Source organism: Oryzias latipes, chromosome 13 (assembly GCF_002234675.1).
Source record: "Oryzias latipes chromosome 13, ASM223467v1".
In the NCBI taxonomy this organism is placed as follows: domain Eukaryota; kingdom Metazoa; phylum Chordata; class Actinopteri; order Beloniformes; family Adrianichthyidae; genus Oryzias; species Oryzias latipes.
In genome coordinates, this window is record NC_019871.2 from 13,893,297 (window position 1) to 13,914,304 (window position 21,008).

General features: G+C 38.9%; 1 protein-coding gene across 2 annotated transcripts; it reads right to left on the minus strand.

Moving 5' to 3' along the window:
• Positions 1 to 568: 568 nt before the first annotated feature.
• LOC101159689 (collagen alpha-1(XXVI) chain) lies at positions 569 to 20,986 on the minus strand. 2 transcript variants are annotated; one of them, XM_011482515.3, is made up of 14 exons: positions 20,576 to 20,986; positions 20,316 to 20,438; positions 18,864 to 18,967; positions 7,211 to 7,272; positions 7,010 to 7,136; positions 5,949 to 6,050; positions 5,740 to 5,871; positions 3,390 to 3,470; positions 2,918 to 2,970; positions 2,776 to 2,838; positions 2,335 to 2,370; positions 2,216 to 2,260; positions 2,060 to 2,144; positions 569 to 1,729 (listed from the first exon to the last, which is right to left on the minus strand). In XM_011482515.3, exons 1-14 carry the CDS (start codon positions 20,740 to 20,742, stop codon positions 1,590 to 1,592), a joined length of 1,320 nt encoding a protein of 439 aa, XP_011480817.1. In that variant the 5' UTR covers positions 20,743 to 20,986; the 3' UTR covers positions 569 to 1,589. The 2 variants fall into 2 exon arrangements, with proteins under 2 accessions (XP_011480817.1, XP_011480815.1); XM_011482513.3 differs by having other exon boundaries at positions 3,390 to 3,473; positions 20,576 to 20,983.
• Positions 20,987 to 21,008: the final 22 nt, after the last annotated feature.

Below are 21,008 nucleotides of genomic sequence, written 5' to 3' on the forward strand. Positions count from 1 at the left end.
AGTAATCCAGGAATTCTCCCTCCTCAAACTAGTTTTGGTGCCTTAATTCAAAATGTAAAGCTAGAGTACAGCAATGACGGTCTCAGAGAGAAAACTCTAGTGTTTATTAACCTTCTGACAACACATTAATGAACAGCTCAGCAACTTTAAGACACTGCCTGCACTGATCTGCTAACCTGTCAGGGGAAAACACAGATTATAAACTATGCATCATTACTTTTTCAGCGTTGTATAAAAGCTACCTGTACATGTTAAACCGTCTATGCATTTAATGGAAACCTTTCTGTTCTTTTATAACTTATTGAGACACGTCATATCTGACGGAACAAAAGATCCCCTACTTGATGATTTTTGTTTTGGCTACATTTTTTTCCCTTTTAATGAAGTTTTTTGTGTTTAGACGATGGGTGTCATAACTCTGTTGACACAAGTCATTTACCTTCTTCGTAGCACAGACTCAACAGCGCCATTGATCTTCTGTGTACCTCTTGGCAAGAAAAAAAGGTTTTACTTTGTGTTTTTCCAAATGTCTTTTACATCTGCAGCTTGTAAAAGAGAGACGGCACAAGACACGGCAGAAGATTTATTCAGAAAACAACAGTGTCTCTCAGAGACCTGTTATACAGTAATCATATCAGTGTTAACAGAAATCTCAGGGAGTTTATGAAGAAGTCAACGTAATCCTGTCAAATTTAGCTCCCCGTCGGCATCTTAGGGTGTTCGGGCCAAATAGAAATCGCTGCTCTGTCAGGATCTTCCTCCTTTGTGTTCCAGATGTGTGTTTTACAGTAAGTGTTCCTTTAATTTAGTTTGATTTTAAGCAGATATTCATGGAAGTCTCTCACAACAGCAAAGAGAGAATAAACTCTTATCTGACAAAAGTTAAGGTCACTGCAAGAATGTTTTCCACACTAAATCATACATTTGGGGTTTGGCAACATTACCAAAAAAAAAAAAAAAAATCAGAACTTTATTGGACCAAATTTAATGCATATTAATTTTAGAAATATGTTGTAGTTTTTGTGTTGCGATAATTTAGTTGTAGAAGAAAGAGGAGTTGAGAAAGACTAGATAAATCCTTTTGCATTTGCAATAAGTTTTTAACATCTCTCTAAGAACATTATAACAACAGATCATGTAGGAGAAAAAATGTAAAATATAGAAAAATAGGTAAAAAAATCTAAGGTACGATAAGAAATATGAAGGAAAAAATATCCAGAGAGGCTCAGAAGATGTTTTTGCAGGTTAAGTTTGTAGCTGAAATGATCAATCCATGGTCATACTTTACGTACAAACAAGTGGAGAGCAGCAAATATTCAATTACTTATATTCATTTCAAGTGGGCAACAAACACCGATGTAAAAAAAAAGCCAAAGGTTGTAACTCTACTTAAGTTATAGAAGACAAAAACAATTTAACACTGCTCACAAGTCCGGAACATCAAGTCAAGTCTGCTGAGGAAGACTCTACAGTCATGTCTCAAGTCACTGCAAGTGACTCAATCTGAAGCCCCAAAAGCACCATTCATTAAAAAAGATTTGCCACTTCCCTCACAATTCCACACAGAAATGTGGGTTCAAAGCATAATTTTAAAGGGGAACCTGTCCTTGTCGATCCTTTAGATCAGGAGAGTGGGAAAGGATTTGAACAGTTTGACGCCGCTTGGTCTTCAGGCCAGAGAAAGACAGCGGGTCTGAAAGGCTGCCAAACCCAGAGCCCTCAGAGTTCTCTGCACAAGGAAAACAGGCACAAACACAGTTAATAACACTTCTTTAAAAAAATCGCAATGGGATTTTTTTCACTTTCAATTGCAATTTCTTAAAGAAATTACATAAAAAATAAACATTTACTAAAAGTACTCTGGAAGGACTCTGAAGGGGCCAAATACAGCAAATCCCACAGATACTTTAGAAACGTCCTAACATGTTCTGGCTGGGATAACACAATTGGCACCTATTTTTCAGTGTTTCTTAATAAACAAAAATAACCTCCTGATAGACGTTAAAGGTTCAGGTGTCTCAACAAAAGCATTTTTGTTTCCCCCTCACTTTCTCCTTACCATGAATCCCTATTATATGCTCCAGGATCAGCACCCTCTCCGCCAGGATCTTCAGCGCCTCCCTGAGCTGTTGAATGGCCTCTCCCTGAACAGCACCGGCATGTTTATAGAAAGAACTCTGGAATGAACTCGAGAAAGAAAAGACACCAATCTTACATCATTCAGGCTCACTCCCGGCTCTCCTTTTGGTCCTGACGCTCCCTGGAAGCAGAAACAGTCATGTCTGCGTCAAGTAGGAGCGTTTTAGGCGACATAATAACCTGAAATGTACTTACTGGTAGGCCTTGCTCCCCTGTTGCACCTGGGGGCCCCTGGTTAAAAAATATCAGAGAGGAATAAACGTGTCTTCCTGCTCACTCACACACATGCCCTAATGGGTCACGTTCTCTATTCCCTTTGCACCAAATCTCCAATCTTAAATCATGCTAGTGGAGAGAAGGGATCAGGTTAAAAGACAGAGGCCCTCTAGAGAGCTGACTGCAGAGGGGACCTGACATGGCTGCTCTGATTAGTGAGCCCTGGCCTTGGATGAGGAAGAGGCGAGAGGATTAGTCATGGTTTGGACAGACTCTTTGAAGAAAAAGCTTGTTCCCATTTAATGTGTTTAAAATTTCACGACAGCTAGGGCCATTTATTTAAACATAACTAAAAGCATTTTGATAGTTCATAAGACCTAACTATGCTCAGTCAACCTGGTAATCCAATTATGAACGTACCGCTTCCCCTGGATCTCCTTTAGGCCCTGGACTGCCAGGCCTGCCTGGAAGCCCTTCCTTGCCCTGGTGTCAGACAGAACAGGGACATGTGTCGGAGGTGGAAGTCATACGTTACATATGATGCAATGCTGTGGAGACTCACATCTTGTCCAGGGAGTCCTGGGGCTCCAGCAGGGCCTTGTGTTCCCGGGGAGCCTGTTTCCATTCAAAAAAACAACCACCAAAAAGGAAGAAAGGTACGTTTTTTTCTGTTAAATCTGCACAAAAAAAAGGAAAGCAAACAGCTTTGAGAGGGATTTATCAGGGTTTGCAAACTACCTATGAACCCCCAAATAGCATATAATCAGTGTTTTAGTAAAATACTTTTCAAAAAGCAGAGTTTTTGCTTAATTAAAAAAAACTGACAAATACTCCACACTTTGCATTTTTTTGTCTTTTACAAGGAATGCAGCAATTCCTTTTATTTGCTGCAGGTTCATATACATCACAAAAATTACAATGGCATGTTTTTCTTTTTTGATTGGTGAATGTAAATAACGCAGACTGTAATAACGCACCAAAGAGGAGGTCAAACCTCATCAAGCATGCTTCATTAGCACTGTTATATATGATACCTGAGGGACCAACAGGACCTGCTGGACCAGGAGGACCAACTGTGATCCGAGGAGGAGGGATGGCTGAACGGATGGGGTTCTCTTCTTAAAAAAAAAAACAAAAAAACATCAAGATTTGCATCTAATCCGGATATGCAGCTAAGCAAATATTTTCACTGTCTACTTTGTTAAAAAGACAAAAATGTTCTTCACGAGTCAAATGATCCAACAGCACACAAAGTTATAATTCATTTCCTGATGTAAATTGTGTCAAATTGTTATTTTTTTAAATGCTCCAATTAATCAACTCTGGGAATGCTACTGAAACAATTATCATAGAAATTTGTTAAAAAAAAAAGAAAAAAGACCCCAAAAAAGTCTTGACTCCACTGTTTTTGCAGCTCAAAGTTCTAAAACAGACAAAATGCTCGAAAAAAAAGTTTGATCTAACTTGTGTTATTTGTGCATTTAAACAACTGCAAAATTTTTATATGAAGCAAAAATCAAATTTGATGTAGTGTCACCCAAGTGCAGTGAGTAAATGCAAGTCATCAATGTTATTCTCTGGTACAAGAATCTTTACTCTCTGTATTATCTGAAATTTGGTTGAAAGCACAATGATGATGGCAAAAAATGGGTGAAGACAACATTATTTTACATAAAAACATATTGTTTGTTGCTATGCAGAGGTCGACCGCCAATTGACAGGTTGCAGGTTCTGTTTCCACCTTGTTCTTCGTGGTCACAGGTTGGCACCGTGTGAGTGAATGTGTGTTCAAGGGGCGAATGAAAGTTGTGGCTGCAATAAACTTGTGCTATATAAGTACAAGCTATTTATTTACCAGCTTACTGTTTATGACAACTTTCCATGAAACTCAGAAACTTTTAGACCATCTGTGAATAAAAAGCTAAACTTCTTTTGTTTCTTTCTACAGTCCTGAGTTTTGTTAATCCGTTTTTTCAAAGTATTTCCTTAGCATACAGAAAACATTAGTAAGGTTTGCAAAACCGCATTATGCTTTGCTGAGGTAGCTGATAAGAACATGTGCTGCAAGGAATTTTATAAGCTTTTGGGGAAATAAAAAGGTATCTTTCCATCGTGGTCAACAGCTGGATTTAATACAGTGCCTTAAAGGTCGGGAGCAGCTGGTAGATCTAAAGCAGATCTATTTTCACAGAGCAGGAAATGCTTAAACATCCTCAGACTTCACTGAAAACATCCACTAAGTGGATAGGATGGATTGTTTAATAGCTTGAAGGACAGTTGTTAATATACATGTAAATAAAAATGTAGTTTGAGAACACCTCACACTTCCCTCATCACTTGAACATATGCTCAGCGTCAGCCTTCTCCCATGTGGAGACAGCACTATTACATTATGGCTGCAGTCCACAGAACGGGTCTTGAAGGAGCAGGCTTCCCTCTGGAACTAATTTTTCTAATGCTACAGCTCCTCGAGCCTGGCTGCTTCCCCAAGAAACTCCACATGAGTGGCAGCCTATCTCCTCCCTCATTCAAAGCCAGCCCTGCTCTTGGCTTGGGGCCGTGGCTAGTTTCCCCAAAACACAGACTGTTGTGCTGACAGCTAACAAATTAGGCCTGATTTAAAGCCAGTTGGCCCCACTCTGCTTACAAGGTCCCACAGACTCAAACCTACATAGCTGCAGACCCACAGACACAGTCCCAAAAAGACAAATGCATCCAGGCCTGTGAGGCGAGGAGTTTAACACAGACTCCTACTGCCTCCCTGTGGAGAAACATAAGCACTGAAGAGCCTCACATTCTATATATCCTTCTCCTTTTATCTTCCAAACTTCAAAAGACAAGAATATTTGGAGGACGTGCGGCAAAAAAAAAAACTGTTAACAAGCTCCTCCAAACCGCGGCACGAGTTCCTTCAAAGTAAAAGAGAAAAGCACAACTAAAACACAATCAAATGAAAAAATGTGTTGACACATCAGTCTTTTTGTAAGTACCGCTTCATCTCCATCGTTGGTACAAACTGAGGTTGCAGAATACGGTGGCTAAGTAGGAACAAAACACATGGAAACCATTACAGTAAATGTGTGCCAGCTGTGCTGTAGGGAAAAGCAACAATTCCCTCTTGATTAAAAATGTAAGCTGCAGTGTTTCAGTCTCTGCTCCTCCACCTGTCTACCTCTTAATCCACAGAAACCAGTTAAGGCAGATTCATGTCCTGCCTGTCAAAATGAGCTCATACAATAAGGATCACGGATTTTGGGATCATTTCTAAGACAGACTTACACTGCTGACACCAAGTCTGTGCATTTAAAGAACAGACCAGTTGTAACCTAAGATATTTTAGCTCTGCTATTCAGTTTTACTGAGAGGTTGAATGGAATGGTCAACCTTGAGAAGGTTCCACATGAAAAACGTCTCCTCGGATTTGGACAGGAGAAGAAGCAGACCCTGGAGGGCCTGGTGGACCAGGAGGGCCAGGAAGACCAATTTCTCCTGGCAAACCTCTGTCCCCCTTGGGCCCTACAAATGACAACAAAAAAAAGGAGTTTACTATTTTAAACCTTAGTTAGCATGTGTAAGATGATGACAGGATTTACCCATAGGTCCTGGAAGGCCTGCCTTTCCAGGAAGACCTGGAGATCCTGTGGAACCTGCACGCCCTGGAGGTCCAACGGGCCCTGGAGGCCCTCTGCCAGCAACTGCAGCATGAAAAACAAATTAGCTCCTGATGATTTTCTCTTTGTGGCTGTTTGGCTTTGCTGAAGAGTAAGCATGCAACCCTGAACACATGTTCTACCCTCCAGTTAAACGTGTTGGGAGACTGACACCATCCCCACCTTTGGGATGAACTTTCCTTTTTGATAAAACCAGTAGTTCTGTGTGACCTAATGAACGTGATACATACTTTAGCTGTGCTTCTGTGGATCTAAAATGGTGGGATTATTCTGGGAGCCACTGAGTATTCGTCCTCCACATACATATTTTGACTTTTCTTTCTTTTTTCCCACATATGTATGTCTTGTCACAGCTGTCAGCATATCTCATTATTGGTTTTTTTAGTGACACAAACAAGATCAATACAATTTTCCTCCAGATTTGTTTTTCCTCTTCACAGTCGGCCAAAGTGCATGTCCAGTATGGGGGTTATATTAAGTTCTCTCTCTTTGGAGCATGTTTGTAGATTATCATTAAATGTAGATATTTGGATCCTCCTGGATTGAACTGGAATGAATTAGAAAATGAAAAATCTAAGCCTTTTCTTGGATACTTGAAGATCTTGTGTTGTGGTTTGTTTTCTATAAATAAACTTAATGGAGTTTAATTTGGCTTTAAATGATCTAATTAGACCAAATTTAATAGATTGGATTAATTAGTTTAAAGCTTCACACACATCCAAATAGAAATGTTTTCCATCCAATAAAAAAGTAACTTCTTTGCTTTTAATGCTAATCTTGCAATTTAGAACTTTTACAGTGTCAAAAAAATCTTCTGTCATTCTTTTCAATTTAAAATAATTGTTTGCAACTAAAACTTACCCAGCCTGAGCTGGCTACAAAGAAATAATGGCCAAAAGATGGACATAGTTTATTTCGCTGAAATGTGGTAAAAAACAATACCAAAGTATGTGAGAAAACATCTTTTCTGGTGTGTGTAAGACCTGCAGGCAGGTATGGAGGTGGTCCAACAGAAGTGGGTCGAGGAGGGTCCACTTCATTTTCCACTGAGCCATATGGTAATCGGCGAAGTGCTGGAAGAGAAGAACGTTCCTCTTCCAGGAGTTTCACCTGGATCCAGAGCAGAACATTTCAGACACAAAGTGTCTTTACAATCCTCTTGTCACAGCATGTAAAGCCCCTACCTTTAATTCGATGTTGTTAATCCTCCCATTGATGTCACTGAAAGTAGTGCAGTTCATACACTCTAAGAGAAGACGAGGGAGAAAGGACAGGTTGTTAATACTTTGAGACAGACCAAACGATCATGTTTGTGCTGTTCCCTCACTTACTCATCTGCCCTGTCTCTTTTACTTCTAGTCTCTTGTCAAGACAGATGATAAGTTTTCCTTTTTTGGATAATTTACAAACTAGAAAGTAAAATTATACTTCTTATGTGAGTCCAAGTTTCACAGTGTTTTTTTGTTTTTGTCTATCTTATTTGCAGTGATGGATGATGAAAACGTTCTCTATCCATTAGCTTTAGCATGTAGAAATTGTCTCTTCATTTCTCATAGTACTATTGTACTATGCACAATGACAATAAAGCTATTCTATTCTATTCTATTCTAGTGAATGAAAAACAATCCCAATATTTAAAAAAAAAGAATAGGTGTGTTAGAAAAAAACAGTTCTCTGTTATATCATTACCTATGATTTACTGTTTTTACCCCCTAAAAATATAAAATGGATCCCCTTTCTCGATGATATTTAATATTCTGTTGTTTTTCTAAAAAAGCATGTCTGCTACACTGGGTCTGCTGTTCTGTCTAGTTAGTATGGATACAGAATGGAGTGACCCAGCCTGATATTCCACCAAATCAGCAGCAGAGGAGGTCAAAGAGCCAAACCACAGTTTACATTTCTACGAGTCACAAAATGAGCAAATGAGGTGGTTGCATTTACGATGTACAAGAAATATGGGGCAAAACTATGATGTATTCATTGTGTTTGCTATAAAAACACAAAAATCAATCTCTTTTGTGCTTATGAGTCTTTGCCATTAACTGAAAAATAGGTTTGATTAACTTTTTAATGTTTGGCAGTTTTGTGTCTGTGTTTTCTAGTGAAGAAAATGTGAAGTCAAAAGTTATACTTGGTTGAAGAAGTTTAAAATCTCCACTTTGTCAAAAGAACGTAGAAATCAGAGCAAGATTAGATGATCTGTTGAAACAACAGCATTTCAGCTTCTGTAAAATCTTTTTTTTTTAATGAGGAAAGAAATGCTGCTGTAGTAAGTGCCAAGAAAATCAAAGGAATTAGGTAACAGAAAGAGATTTTTTGATTAAGACATTTTTGGAGTATTTTGGAAAAATGAAACAATGTCAGGCTCCCTCTTTGAGAAGTTGTTTGGTTTTTCTTTTCAAATTAGAAAGAGCAAGATACTTGTGTGCATATCCTTTAAAACATTCTTGTTTACCACAAACCTTTCCTATGGTGCATTTATACTGTTTAGGACTTCTTGGTCATTTTTGTCCCAGAAATTACACGCTTTCAACCACAGCTAAACCACAAATACCTTGACTTTTTTTGGCTATGCAACAATTTTGGATCATTTTGCACAATATCCGATCCAAAACACAGAATACCCCGAAATCATTGAAGAAAATATTTGTTCTAAATCTGAATTTTCCTCTGGTCTAAGGCTCAGAGGAAGGGTGGAATGTCAGCTGCCTGTCCCACAAATGGGACCCACCCACACTGCGGTCATAGCAGGGACACCCAGAATGAGAAACAACTGCTGCTTATAAATAACCAAAGCATCAACAAAAAATGACTCAAACAGTCCCGGTCTGCCTAAACCACCGTCTCAGACCGCGGTTAATGAGGATGCTATCGTCAGCGGACAAGGTTTCTGCTTCACTGAAATAGTCCAGAGAATCAGGATTTTTCCCTCACTGATGCTCCTTTTCCACCACTTTCAATCTCACCCTGAAATTACAGTAAAAATTAATCTGAAACAAATCAAACAAAATACTGAGAGCTGCTCTGATGGGAAAAGACTCCCCCCACCCACCCAACATGAGGCATTGCTGCGCCTGAGAGGTTTCTTTAGTCTCTACAAAGATGTGAAAGATTCATAAATCAACAGGATTTAAGAGAAGCCGTAGCTCCACCATGTAAGAGCTGATGGAGGTTTGAAATCCATTCATCTGCAGTAGTTCGTCATCCACCATCTGACTCTCTTAAATCTCTGTGATGAAGCATTTAGATTTTAACAAGAGTTGGGAGTAACGCATTACAAAAGTAATTTTGCACGGCAGTATTTTACCTTTGTCCGTTTCTGTAGTAGCGTTAGTGATAAATATTTGATTGTGAGTGATGCTTCTGTTCAGTAAGGCTTGATGTAATAAACATCAAACCTCAAAAATCTGTTTTAATCAGCTAGGCATTAATCAGAAATGCAACAAATTCTTTCTTCTGTGAACTTTTTAAAGTTAGATTTTAATTACTGAGCCACATTTCCTGTTAGGCTTATAAATCCAAGTGTTTTAATTTGCATTTTGCAATATTTATAAATATGTTTTTGTAAGCCCTGTGGTTTCATACAGAAAATAGCTTTTGTATTGTTGATGTAGACAAAGTGAAGTGTAACACGCTTTTATTTTGAAGAAATAGTACTAAACATCTGTCTCTCCATGCCACCTCCAGGAGCAGGGCACTTTTTTGTAAGAAGAAACGATCAATGCTTGAGAACCTCACTTGATCATCATGGTTTTCATGAAATTACTGTCAGAAATAGTTTTCCATTTCCTCTCATAGCGTCTACAGTACTTTTATATACCCATATGTACCCATAACACGCTCTCCACCTCTGCTACTTCTCTCCTTTCAAGGTGAAGAATGGGTTCATCCCACCTGTATTTCCCTCGCAGGAGCATTATCTCTCAATGCTGTCAGCTCAAGCTCCTGTTCAGCTGATCCATCATGATTGACGAAGGGCACATCAGGTGCTACTCTGTTCTCTCAATGCCTACAGGAGTGTGCAAATGTCAGGTGTTGGAGTTTCTGTCCCCAACTAAGATTCAGTCTTGGATCCACATTTTTAACTCTGCATCCTTTCAGGCTAGTCCTTGCCCTAAAAATGATCTTCTCTTTAGTGGATTCTGTCCGGATCTTCCTCGGAAACCTACTGTAGGCAGACTTCCTCAAACTCTCCTTCACCGGATCTGACTTCCCTTCTTTCACTGCTACCTTCAGAAAAGACAGGAAGTTAGAAACATGAACTCATTACCTTTATCTGTGACTAAATTCATGTTTGCCTACAATATATTTGCCTTCTATTCCCCCGTCACCCTCCATCTGCCACTGTCCTGTTCACAAATCGAATGTATAGTCATTAAGACAAGTCTCTTCTGTACTAGCTTATCTATGTATATTCTCCATAACCTCTAGTGTCATAATTTGTCTTGCAATTTCCAGTATCTCTACTAGAAAGAGATCGCTGTTGCTTTTTATTCAGTTTTTACACATCACCTTTACATTAAATATAACTCATCATACTTACCCGTAACCAAACTATTTCTGGGTGTCCATCCATCATTAGCATTCTCACACTATACAATTATTCTTCTGGTTAAAACATAAAAAGTGACCAGGTATCGTTAAAAATAAAATAAAAATATCTTGTTATGGCCTTAGACCTTAATGAACCTCTTCAGACCTGAGCTAATATTTAAACTACCCATCTACACATGCATTCACACGGCCCCAGTAAGAAGAATTACCAACCGTGGTAATGTTAACCTAAAATGTGCACACGTGTCACACCAGGTCTTAAGTGAATAAGCCTTTGTCTGATTTAAGTTTAACAGAGGAATACTGATAAAATACCAGAAAACCACTTTACATTTTTACTAAATGTTAACTGGATTTGAATTAGTTGTGGTCCGGGCTGTCATCTTTACCCCACTTTATTATTACAGATTAATATTATTATTACAAATGTTGATTTTTTTAAATGTTATGTACTACTTCTGGCCTTTTGTTCCAGCAATCCCTATAACACTGCTGAGGATAAATAGGTATTGAAAATAGATTAATCTAATCATTTTTTTTTTGAGTTGGGTTATCATAACACGTTACGATCCGAGATGGTCGTTTTGTAATTTAAAGGATTATTCATTAACCTCTATTAAATCCAGGACTCCACTTAATTTAACATCACTTTTAATGGAAAAAAAACATTGAAGTATATATATTTATATAATTGGAAATTAAGTCAGACATGAAGTGGTTAGTAAGAGGTACAAGTAATCTGTAAAGTAGTGTGATGGTAACTTTCACATTACTGTTTTGCCTAGAAGAGTCTTTGGTCCTAAATTGGTCTGGATTTTAAAATGCTCATTCATGCTTTCCAAACCAGACGATGCATCTGAAATATGCTGCCTTTTAACTGTTCCTCTAAGAGCTATTAGGCTCACATTTGTGGCTTTGAGCTAAACATCTTACCAGCTGTTGGAGTCCCATGAAGTACTGTACACACATTTGTGTTTCCTTTGCAGGAACTGAAACAAGTGTGCACTCTATACTAGACCAGAAATCCTCTCTTAAAACCTGTTTGTCAGATTATCAGTAAATTATATTCTGAAAATTTAAAAAAAAAAAAAAGCTTGAAATTTTATCCCAAAAAAACAACCTTTTTTACTTTATCCATACAAAAAACACATTTATTACAAATATTACATATTTTGTCAGACTGGCCTTTATATTGCTGCTGCATTTATAGCTACCAAACCAAAGTTTGCTTTATTTTTGCACATTTTCATTTTAACTTTCTATCTCACACTTAGTTAAACTCTCAAATGACATCTCTTTATATGGCAGCCCTCACCAACAGTCCTGTAGGCCAGAAATAAACCAATTACATCTTGTTAAATCAGAAAACACTCTAAGAAAACACCACACAAATGTGAACCCGTACAGAACAACACTGCTTTCTTCTTTCTTTTGTTTTTTAATGAGTGGCAGGTTTTCATTTTCTACTGTTGGAATTTAATTATGTTGGGTTAGAAAACCAAACGTTCAGTGATGTTTCAGTTCGTACCACAGCATAAAAGTCTGTTTGGATCCATAATTACACTCTAGCAACATCAGACGGGGTTGTTTTCTTTGGATCGCACACAGCTCATGGGAAAGATTCAAACTGATGTTGTCTTTAGTGGGAAACCAAATAAACAGTAAAAAAATAGAAAGTTTTCTGCTCCACTTGTGTGTTTTTGCTCTTTCCTCCCCCAAAAAAATTCACATTTTGACTGATACTTCTGTAGATTCTATGAAAATTATTCACAGATGCAACAATACGCTTCGTAGTTTTAACGTAGTACTTTTGCAAGATAAGTTATCGCAGTGATATCACTTGATTTTTCACAAGAAATGTCTGATATTAATTGCTTATTTAAAGGCCAAGTCTGTTAAAGAAAACTGAGAAAAATCAGGGGCCCACTTGGATCATGGAAAAGCACTTTTGCTGGATAAGCCTTTATTTAGACGTCAGATGAATTAAAACTGCAACTATATTCCATCGCAGGAAGCATCAAAAACAACCCAGCCTGAGTAATAACCCCCGGCCTGTATTTTATGATCTGCAGGACAAGACAGCACAGAGTATTTTGGCAAGCTGTGCATCAGAGTGCAGTCACAATCTGCTGAGCCAAATACATTTCCTATATTAAACCTGGACAGCGATCACAGACGTTACTCATTTTTTCTCGATTTTGCCCAGAAACAAGTTCAGGCACAAAGTAAACCACAGCGCTAAATCTTTGCTCCGCCTGTGTCTGAATGAGCGGCGGGTATGAAAGGGTGATGTATTGAAACATCTTTTTGGGGCTGAAGAGTGGCCTTAACCTCAGAAGGATAAATAGACAAGCATCCACCCAGTATATGTGTGGGTGTTGTGTTTGTGTGCGTGTACAAACCCCAGACAGGCTTTAAGGGCTGGCCCTGTCCCAGGATCCTGTTGTGTGTCTGCCTTAGCCAGCAAATGGTGAGCAATTGCTGGCATGAAGGACAGCTGGCAAAAAAAAGAAAAAAAAAGAAAAAGAGAAACACACACAGATGCACACTTGTCAAGCCACAAAATCTCACTCGTAAGATCACACACCCACTCTGACCACAACTGCCAGTGACGGAGGTTTAAAGAAGGTTTCTCGAAATTCAAGATGTCTGGCGTTTAACACAATGATCATTAAGAAATGTTTACTACGATGAAGCTGCCTGAACGCTTCTGTGATAAACAGAACACTTTGTGAGCAAAAATGTGTGACTGAAAATAAAAACACTTTAAATCCCCAGCAAGACATGTGTGTTAATCTGAAGCTCTCTGATGAAAAACAGACCCTTTCAGCCGCTCTAATAATGACGAAACACAGCGATTCTACAAAAATTAACACCTCATTTGTCTGGTTTGGCCTCAGGTTGCCTCAACAGGTCCTCCTCAGCTGAACATGCTGGGTTATGACCACCCCCCTCCTGAAAAAACAGCTGACTCTGCAAACCTTTGGTATGTTATCCGCCCATCACTCACATATAGAGATAGATGATGCTGCTGACACAAACATGCAGCCGTTGTCATGCAATGAGTTGGAGCCGTGAGATGTCAGATAGAACGACGAGAGTAGAGACGTGATGACAGCCGGAGATGATACCTGCTGTCCACTCACTGCTGTTTTATGAGGGGTCCCTATAATTATGGATTATGAGACAAACATTGGAAAATCATTATGGTTTGTTTAGAGAACCAAAATGGAATTTGTTTCATGCTCTAGGAATCCTTTCACATCTAAATCACATCATTAGGACACATATGCAGCCCTAACAGGCTTTTCATCAAATAATTGTCAGAGCGCACAGACACTCATGAGCCTTGTGTCAACTTTATAATAAATAAATCTCACGTTCTGGCATTTATAAATGCACGAGTTTCAGTGGATACCAGCATGATTTGTTTGTTATTTATATAAAATAATTTTATCATGAATGCTTAACCTCCCCTGTCAGCAGGGCTTCACCAATGACTTCATTGATAGAGTGTCATGAAAAGCAAGAGAGGATGTAGGATTTTTTTTTTTTTCTTAATCTCTACTATAATTTCTCTGACTATACATAGTTTACAAAGGGCAACATTTTTATAACCTACACAACTATGTGTTATTTATTTGATAGAAACAGCAGATGTCACACTGAAACCTTGCATGGACTTTACAAAGACTTAACCTGTAGGAACAGAAGACAGCCTGACCACTAAATGGAAGAATTTCAAAGAGAGAATGGCTAGTAAGGTGATGAGAGAAAAACGAAAAACCACAGACGGAGCACCGGGAAAACTTCATCCAACAGGCACATCAGACCAAGAGCGTCTGAAATATCCCATAGCTCCCGGCAGGTCAAAGGACACCATCTGACCCACTTTTGAGCCCCAGCAGGGATGTAGCAGAGAGATCGGTCATATTAGTACACTGCAGATTGAGGTCTGGAGAAGCACTGTGGGATTTTTTCTCTGTTTTATCGCTTAGCTTAAAGAGAAGAAAGGAAGATCTTAAGGACATAGGAGTCAAGCAGAAAAGAGTATAGATTATAAAACACAGCGGACAAAAAAAGGAAAAACATGAATCCATTTAAAAAACACAGATCATGTTTAAGGTGACCCATCTGATAGATTTCTCCCTCCTTCTTTTCAGTCAGCCAGGAGAAAAGATTACTTTAGAGGATTTCTAGAAACCTTCATAAAAAAAGCGGACCACTTACAGTCTAACCTTTAAACTCCATTTATGCTTCTTTTAAAAGAAATGTTACACTGAAAACTCAATTTTAATGCAAGACCTAAGGCAGCTGTTCTTGTAAGGTGAGGTCCCGCTTCTTATTCTGTCTAGATTAACAGAGAAAATTCTGTGCTGTTAAAATGGTCGTTAGAGCTTGTGTGCAACCCCAACAAGGGTCAACATGGGGGGGGGTTACTGACACATTTCTGTCAAATGTGCCTCAGGAAGTCATGTGGAGTTGGGGAGATGCACTGTGTGCACAGTCAGCGTAATCCAGACTGTCAAATGGGAGACAGGTCAGGGTGTCAGAGCAAGTTGTTCAGAAAACACCCGATTTACATCAGGACACACAAAAATGACTCAAAGTACCAACATGCTTTCTGAGTTTGAGTCTGTTGTGAGATCTAAAGAACACTAAAAGATTTGTGGGACTAAAATCAATGTAATACATTTACAGGTTGAGTAACCAGGAAAATACAAAATAATCAAATTTTCATTATAACTTAGAAGTGTGTCAAAGAAATCTGACCAAAATGATCATTGATGTCAAAGTTTTGCCTCGATTTCAAAGGTTTTAGAGATTTATAAAGAGAAAACCATTTCATACAACCACCAGTGACATTTTTAAGTCCCACTCTCATCATCCTTTGATCTATTTTAAAATGCTTCCCACTGGTCTTTTAGTTATGACTTTTTCATTTTGGAAGTGGATGCATCAGAATGGAGTGGAGCAGGAAGCTTGTGACCCGGTGTAGAAGCTTCTAAGTCACACCTACAAGCATTTTCAAACTGCATTTTTGTGTCTGCTCCTGGTTCACAATGATTTGAACAAGAAAATACTCACAAATGCAATTTTAAATGAATCGTAATTTTTCATTAACAGAAAAATGTCACAAGAACATGTGAAAAACACTAAAAATCCCATTTTTATTCATTGGACTAGGTGTTTAAATGAAAAGCAGATAAATCAGCAAATTTGAACAAACTACAATAAAACTTTTAAAGGACAAAGAAATATTTTTCTTAAAAAAATGAACTGAACAACATGTTTCGGTCATAAACAGCATTTTATGGAGCATCTGTTTTAAATATAAGCATAAATCATTAAAAAATGAATCGTTTTGCACACAAACGTTTTTGAGGCTGAATTCTCCATCATGAAGGCAACTTGGCCATTTACCAGACAAAAGCGTTAGACTAAGCATATTTTGAGCTTTGGAAAACTAAAACAGGATGGTCCTAGGTAAACAAGAGCAACACGCATCTCCTCAGCTTACATAGACTCAACTTTGACTCTGGCCTTCTTTAAAAGTCCTCTTCTTCTAGATCTCTGGGGGGCTTTGGGGGGGCCTCTGAAGTCGAGCCAGAACGCCATCAAACTAAAACCAGAGATGATGTCATCCTTAAGGCTGTCCTCTCTCTTGCTGATAAAAACAGCTGGCTCAGAGCCTCCATGCAGCAGTTTTCTGCTGCATGTTCATTGTTCCGGAGTGACATGAAGACCTCAACAGAACTGCACAAACACACATGTTTATAATTCTGCTCTGAGCCAAAACTTTCCATGCAGCGAGGATTTGTTTGACGTTTTGGGAAATATGATTATGTGCTTTCTTAACCACTAGTTATATGTGGAAATTGATAACATGCCTTGTCTATGTTCGCCACTAGCAGCAGAACGTTTCTAAACAGTTGAGAATTTAAGATATTTCACCATCAGTAGGATTTAAAACATCATTAAACAAGTCCAAGATGCAAATCTATCTAAAACCATGGGGAAAATACTACATTTTATTTATATACTGAGTTTAGTGTGTATAAAATGTACAAAAAAGGTTACATTTCCTGTTAATTGCATGGCCATAACATTAAAAGTCCAATCTTAACCATGAGTGTTTATCGATCTACATCTTTGCAAGTAGAATTTGGTTTTTTTGACAATATCAGAAACATATCGTGTTCATTAGAGTTAGTTTTTTTTAAGGGTAAAAAAAAGAAATAAAATAAAATAATTGCTCGATATCCTTTATAAGAACTCCGAGTGACTTCTAAAAGTCCTCTTTCACATTATCTGCATTGATGAATATACCAGGAACTCCTTTCAAAACAGTGGGGTTCGGAGTACTTCATGCAAAAAATAATAATCTGCAACTTTAGTTGGAAAAATTGCTAACAGATGAGTATTTCCAAACTTCCTACTAACAAGAAGTGATTTAAAAGAAGAAAAGTAGTCTGCTCCTGTCTGTATTACGCATCAGTCTGTGAAATATGAATGTGGGGGTAACATCATGGTTTGGGCCTTCTTTTTGTCCTTGGACTGGGGGATCAATGGTGGTACCATGACTTCCAGATCAATGACTTTTAAAGAACACAGCCCTGATGTGCAGAAGTGTAACAAAATCAAAAGTGGGACATGTGCCAAGATGAATTGCACAGAAGAATTACAGAAGATTAAAGTTAATGAGTTGATGAATAATTTGGTAAAACCTTTCTGGATTATTTATGGCTTCTGCTAACCTACTTTAGTGTTCATGTTAAAATGTGTTGTCCATTTTATTTAACTGTATCAGAAGTGTTTTTTCACTGTAAACTTACATTTTCTTTTTTATTTAGGAGCTGGAGTTGGATCCCAGCTCCTAAATACTCACTTTCCCACAGCTCCACTGCTTGTCTACAATGCTAGCATCCTGCAGACCAGAAATGTTCTCATTCTATTTCTCCTGCTTCCTTCAGACACAGTGAGCCCTCCCAGCTCACCCTCTATGCTTCAGCTCTCAGCCGACTATCACTGACATCATCCTCTGTCCTAAAAGTCTTCTCACCGAGACCAACTTGGCCCTCTAGCTCTCCATATGGAGGTGATTACTGTGCTGCTTTGTACTGTTAGGAGGTACAAACACGTTTCAACAAACATTCAATAAACAGGTGATTACTTCTTCCCACCTCTCAGTCACTTTGGTCTCAAGTGAACCATAATGAAAACCAGTGGTTACCTCTTTTTGGAGAATCATTTCCACAGCTGAACAAAAAATGGCATCGACAGGCTTTGTAACACCATGCATGTTCCTTCTATTTGTCCAGAAACAGGTTTTTGTGGTCGATCACGTTGATCTCATCTCTGTAACGAATGTTTCTACAAAATGGAAAAAACTGTGGCAACTCTGTCTCGTCAACAAAAATCCCTTTTTCAGATAACTTTTATTCTGTCGACACATTTAACCGAACCAGAGCTTTTAAACAGATGATTAAGTTCATGGCTCAAAATAATGCCCCAGATTGATATCTACACAAAATAACTGTAATAAAAAGAAAGGTTTGTAATAACTCCAGCCTCTGCAGACTAATTCCATCTATAAAAGGTTATGTGATGTTTAAAAAAGTGAAAAGGCGCTGTGCTTTTCACAGCCCCTGCTCTTTTTGTTGGTGCTGACCGTTGTGGCTTGACCCTTTTTGGTCTTTATTGGGACTAAAGTCTGCGGTCTGTGGTGTTCACTTCAATGTACTTACCATGACGATACAGAGGGAGGCGAGCAGAATATGATGTAAAAGACTCATTTGGGCGGGTCTGCCCTTTTCAACACACAGAAGCAGCACAAGACACACAAAAATAATGTCACATTTTCTTTCTGGATCCTAAAAATCACTGAAGGCACAAGCACAAAAGGAAAGGTGCAAAACTAAGAAAACACCAGATTCTTTCAACTCCTGTTTCAATACAGGCTCTGGCCCCAAACGTAATCCCGCACAGGCTTTCCTCTCTTAATTCAACAACTTTTAAAGCCATATCAAAAACCCAACCGCTGCACAATACAGTACAGCGATTAACAACTTGTGCAGAAACACGCCACCGAAGATGAAAAGAGCGCTGATGTGGGAAACACTGCGTGGTGCTGCTAAGAAGACGCAGATGTGTCTGGGCACAGCACATGGCCTTTTATTGAAGCCCCTGAGAAAATTAGTCTTTAGAAAGTCTATCTACACTTCCTTCAGGCCAACCTTTTTTTGAGCGGGATGCATTGTGTGAAATAGAGATCCTCACCTTCACGGCACTCCTCTCCAACAAATCCCGGGCAGCATCTCCACTCCACAGCAGAGACTTGCTTGTACGCAATCTTGAAGGATGGCCTGATGACAGTTCTGTAGCTGAATGACAACAAAAGTGTTGTTATTTCGCGGACCTAATTTAGGTGTTTTCATTTACATACGGTGATATGAACAGAGTGAAACTATTGATACCTTTAACACTCTTACTCTTTTTATGCAAATAGTAATTTAAAACTCTGAATGCACAGCCTGGGTTTTGCTTACCATGGTTCTTTTAACAAAACACTTCCCATACAGACACAAATGGAATTTTCTGTGAGCTATGAATTACGCCGAACTGGCGGAATTTCTACAGTTAAAATGGTGATCTTTAGAGTTTTACTACCCCTCCATCCATTTTCTTAATCTGCTGTATCCCCTTTTAGGTCTTAGGACTGCCAGAGCCCAACCTGGCTACTGTTGGGCAAAGGCGAGCTACACCCTGGACTGGTCGCCAGCCTGTTGCAGGCCGTCAATCACACACCCAAGGGACAATTTAGAGCAATCAATCAACCTATCAAGCTTGTTTCTGGACAGTGGAAGGAAGCTGGAGATCCCAGAGAAAACCCCTGCATGCATGAGGAGGACATGCAAACTCCTCACATAAAGGACCCAGCTGGGATTTGAACCAGTACCCGATCGCTATGAGGTGAAAGCACTAACCACAGCCTGACTTTTACTTCAGTAACTTTTTTTCTTTTTTCACAGTAGATCTAAGCAGAAAACCAGTTCTCTTAATGAGCTACAATGGGCTGTGTTTATCTCACTCCTTCTTTTTGTTTGTAAAATGTTGAGTTATGGGACGCACAACAATATTTGAAAAATGTCTGTATCAGCAGATAAAAGGATTATTATTGCAGCCCTTAGGAACATTTCTGCCAATTGGTGTGCAGTGTCGTTCAGGTTTGACTAAATGTCCATGATGAACGTGTCTGTGTGTCAGCAACAAGAGAAACACACATACAGACAGCAAACTTGCTGTTTTCAAAACTTCGTGGTGATGTGTGGCCACATCAAACAAATGTACGTTATAGCACTCATTTATTAATATAAAATCGACAATATTTTAAATTAAAATTTGAAATTGTGGACACTAGTAACACATCCTTGAAAATATTTGCTGGAAAATGGCAAAAAAAAAGCTGATTCTTTTTTGAAAGTAAGTTTTAAAAGTTAAGAGATTTTTTTAAATCACAAGAATTGCTATTACTTGTTTCAAACCACTTAAGGAACATTGTTTTGAAGGGAAGTTACTTTTACTGTGGTAATAGTATATTTATAACATAAGAAAATGAATATGTCACATCATGACTTTTAACGCAAGGACTAAAAAAATGAGAGCTCTCAGCATCACACGTGATCTAAAATGATGAGTGCATATTTGACTGAAGGATGAAGAAGTAACAACCTGATAACTTTGGCACATGGTCCGGGCCATCTGCAGCCCTGAAACACTCTCTGCACTGAGCTTTCTGTCCCATTGTGCACTTTGCAGGTCACTGTCTTGAAAACAGTGTGCTGACACCAGTTCCTAGAATACAGGTTGGAAGAGTCTTTGTTAGTCGTACAGTGGAAACATAGTTGGAATAAAACATGCGTAAAACAAACGGCAAAAGTGAGGGAAAATCGCCCGCAGGGCATGAGGCATTGCCTCGAATGTGTGCGCACCTACGTGACCCGGTACCGGGTGGTCCCGTGCTGCTGCTGTGTTCCGACTTGATGCGCTGCCGCTGGATTGTGATGCCTGGGAAGCGATAGACAAACCCAGTTCCAAGCGCAGGATACACTAAACTAATCCAAACGAACAGCGCGTAAAGGCAAGACAAGCTCATCATCTCAGCTGAAGCAGTCCAATGAGGCTGATGGGTCCCGCGTGAATCCTTCTTTGAAAGAAATGCAAAATGAAAGAAAAGAAAACCCCAATGAAACTGTTAACTTAACGAGCTAGTCGTTAGTCTTCGTGCTGGCGCCCCCAAATGCCCGACATGAATGACATTCAGTCTCTTTCTCTTCCTTCCTATAGAATATGTTTGGTTTCTGACGTTTGACATCGTGCCGAGAGCAAGGAGTCAAATATCCCGTGTGCGTAAAAAGCGCGCTG

Excerpts from the sequence above, each read along its gene's own strand:
- LOC101159689 (XM_011482513.3), bottom strand. The coding sequence starts at position 20,742 with ATGATGAGCTTGTCTTGCCTTTACGCGCTGTTCGTTTGGATTAGTTTA. Across the intron at positions 20,439-20,575 it reads CCCGGTACCGGGTCACGTAG|GAACTGGTGTCAGCACACTG; the intron begins GTGCGCACACAT and ends CCTGTATTCTAG. Across the intron at positions 7,273-18,863 it reads TGGAGAGGAGTGCCGTGAAG|AGTGTATGAACTGCACTACT; the intron begins GTGAGGATCTCT and ends GTCTTCTCTTAG.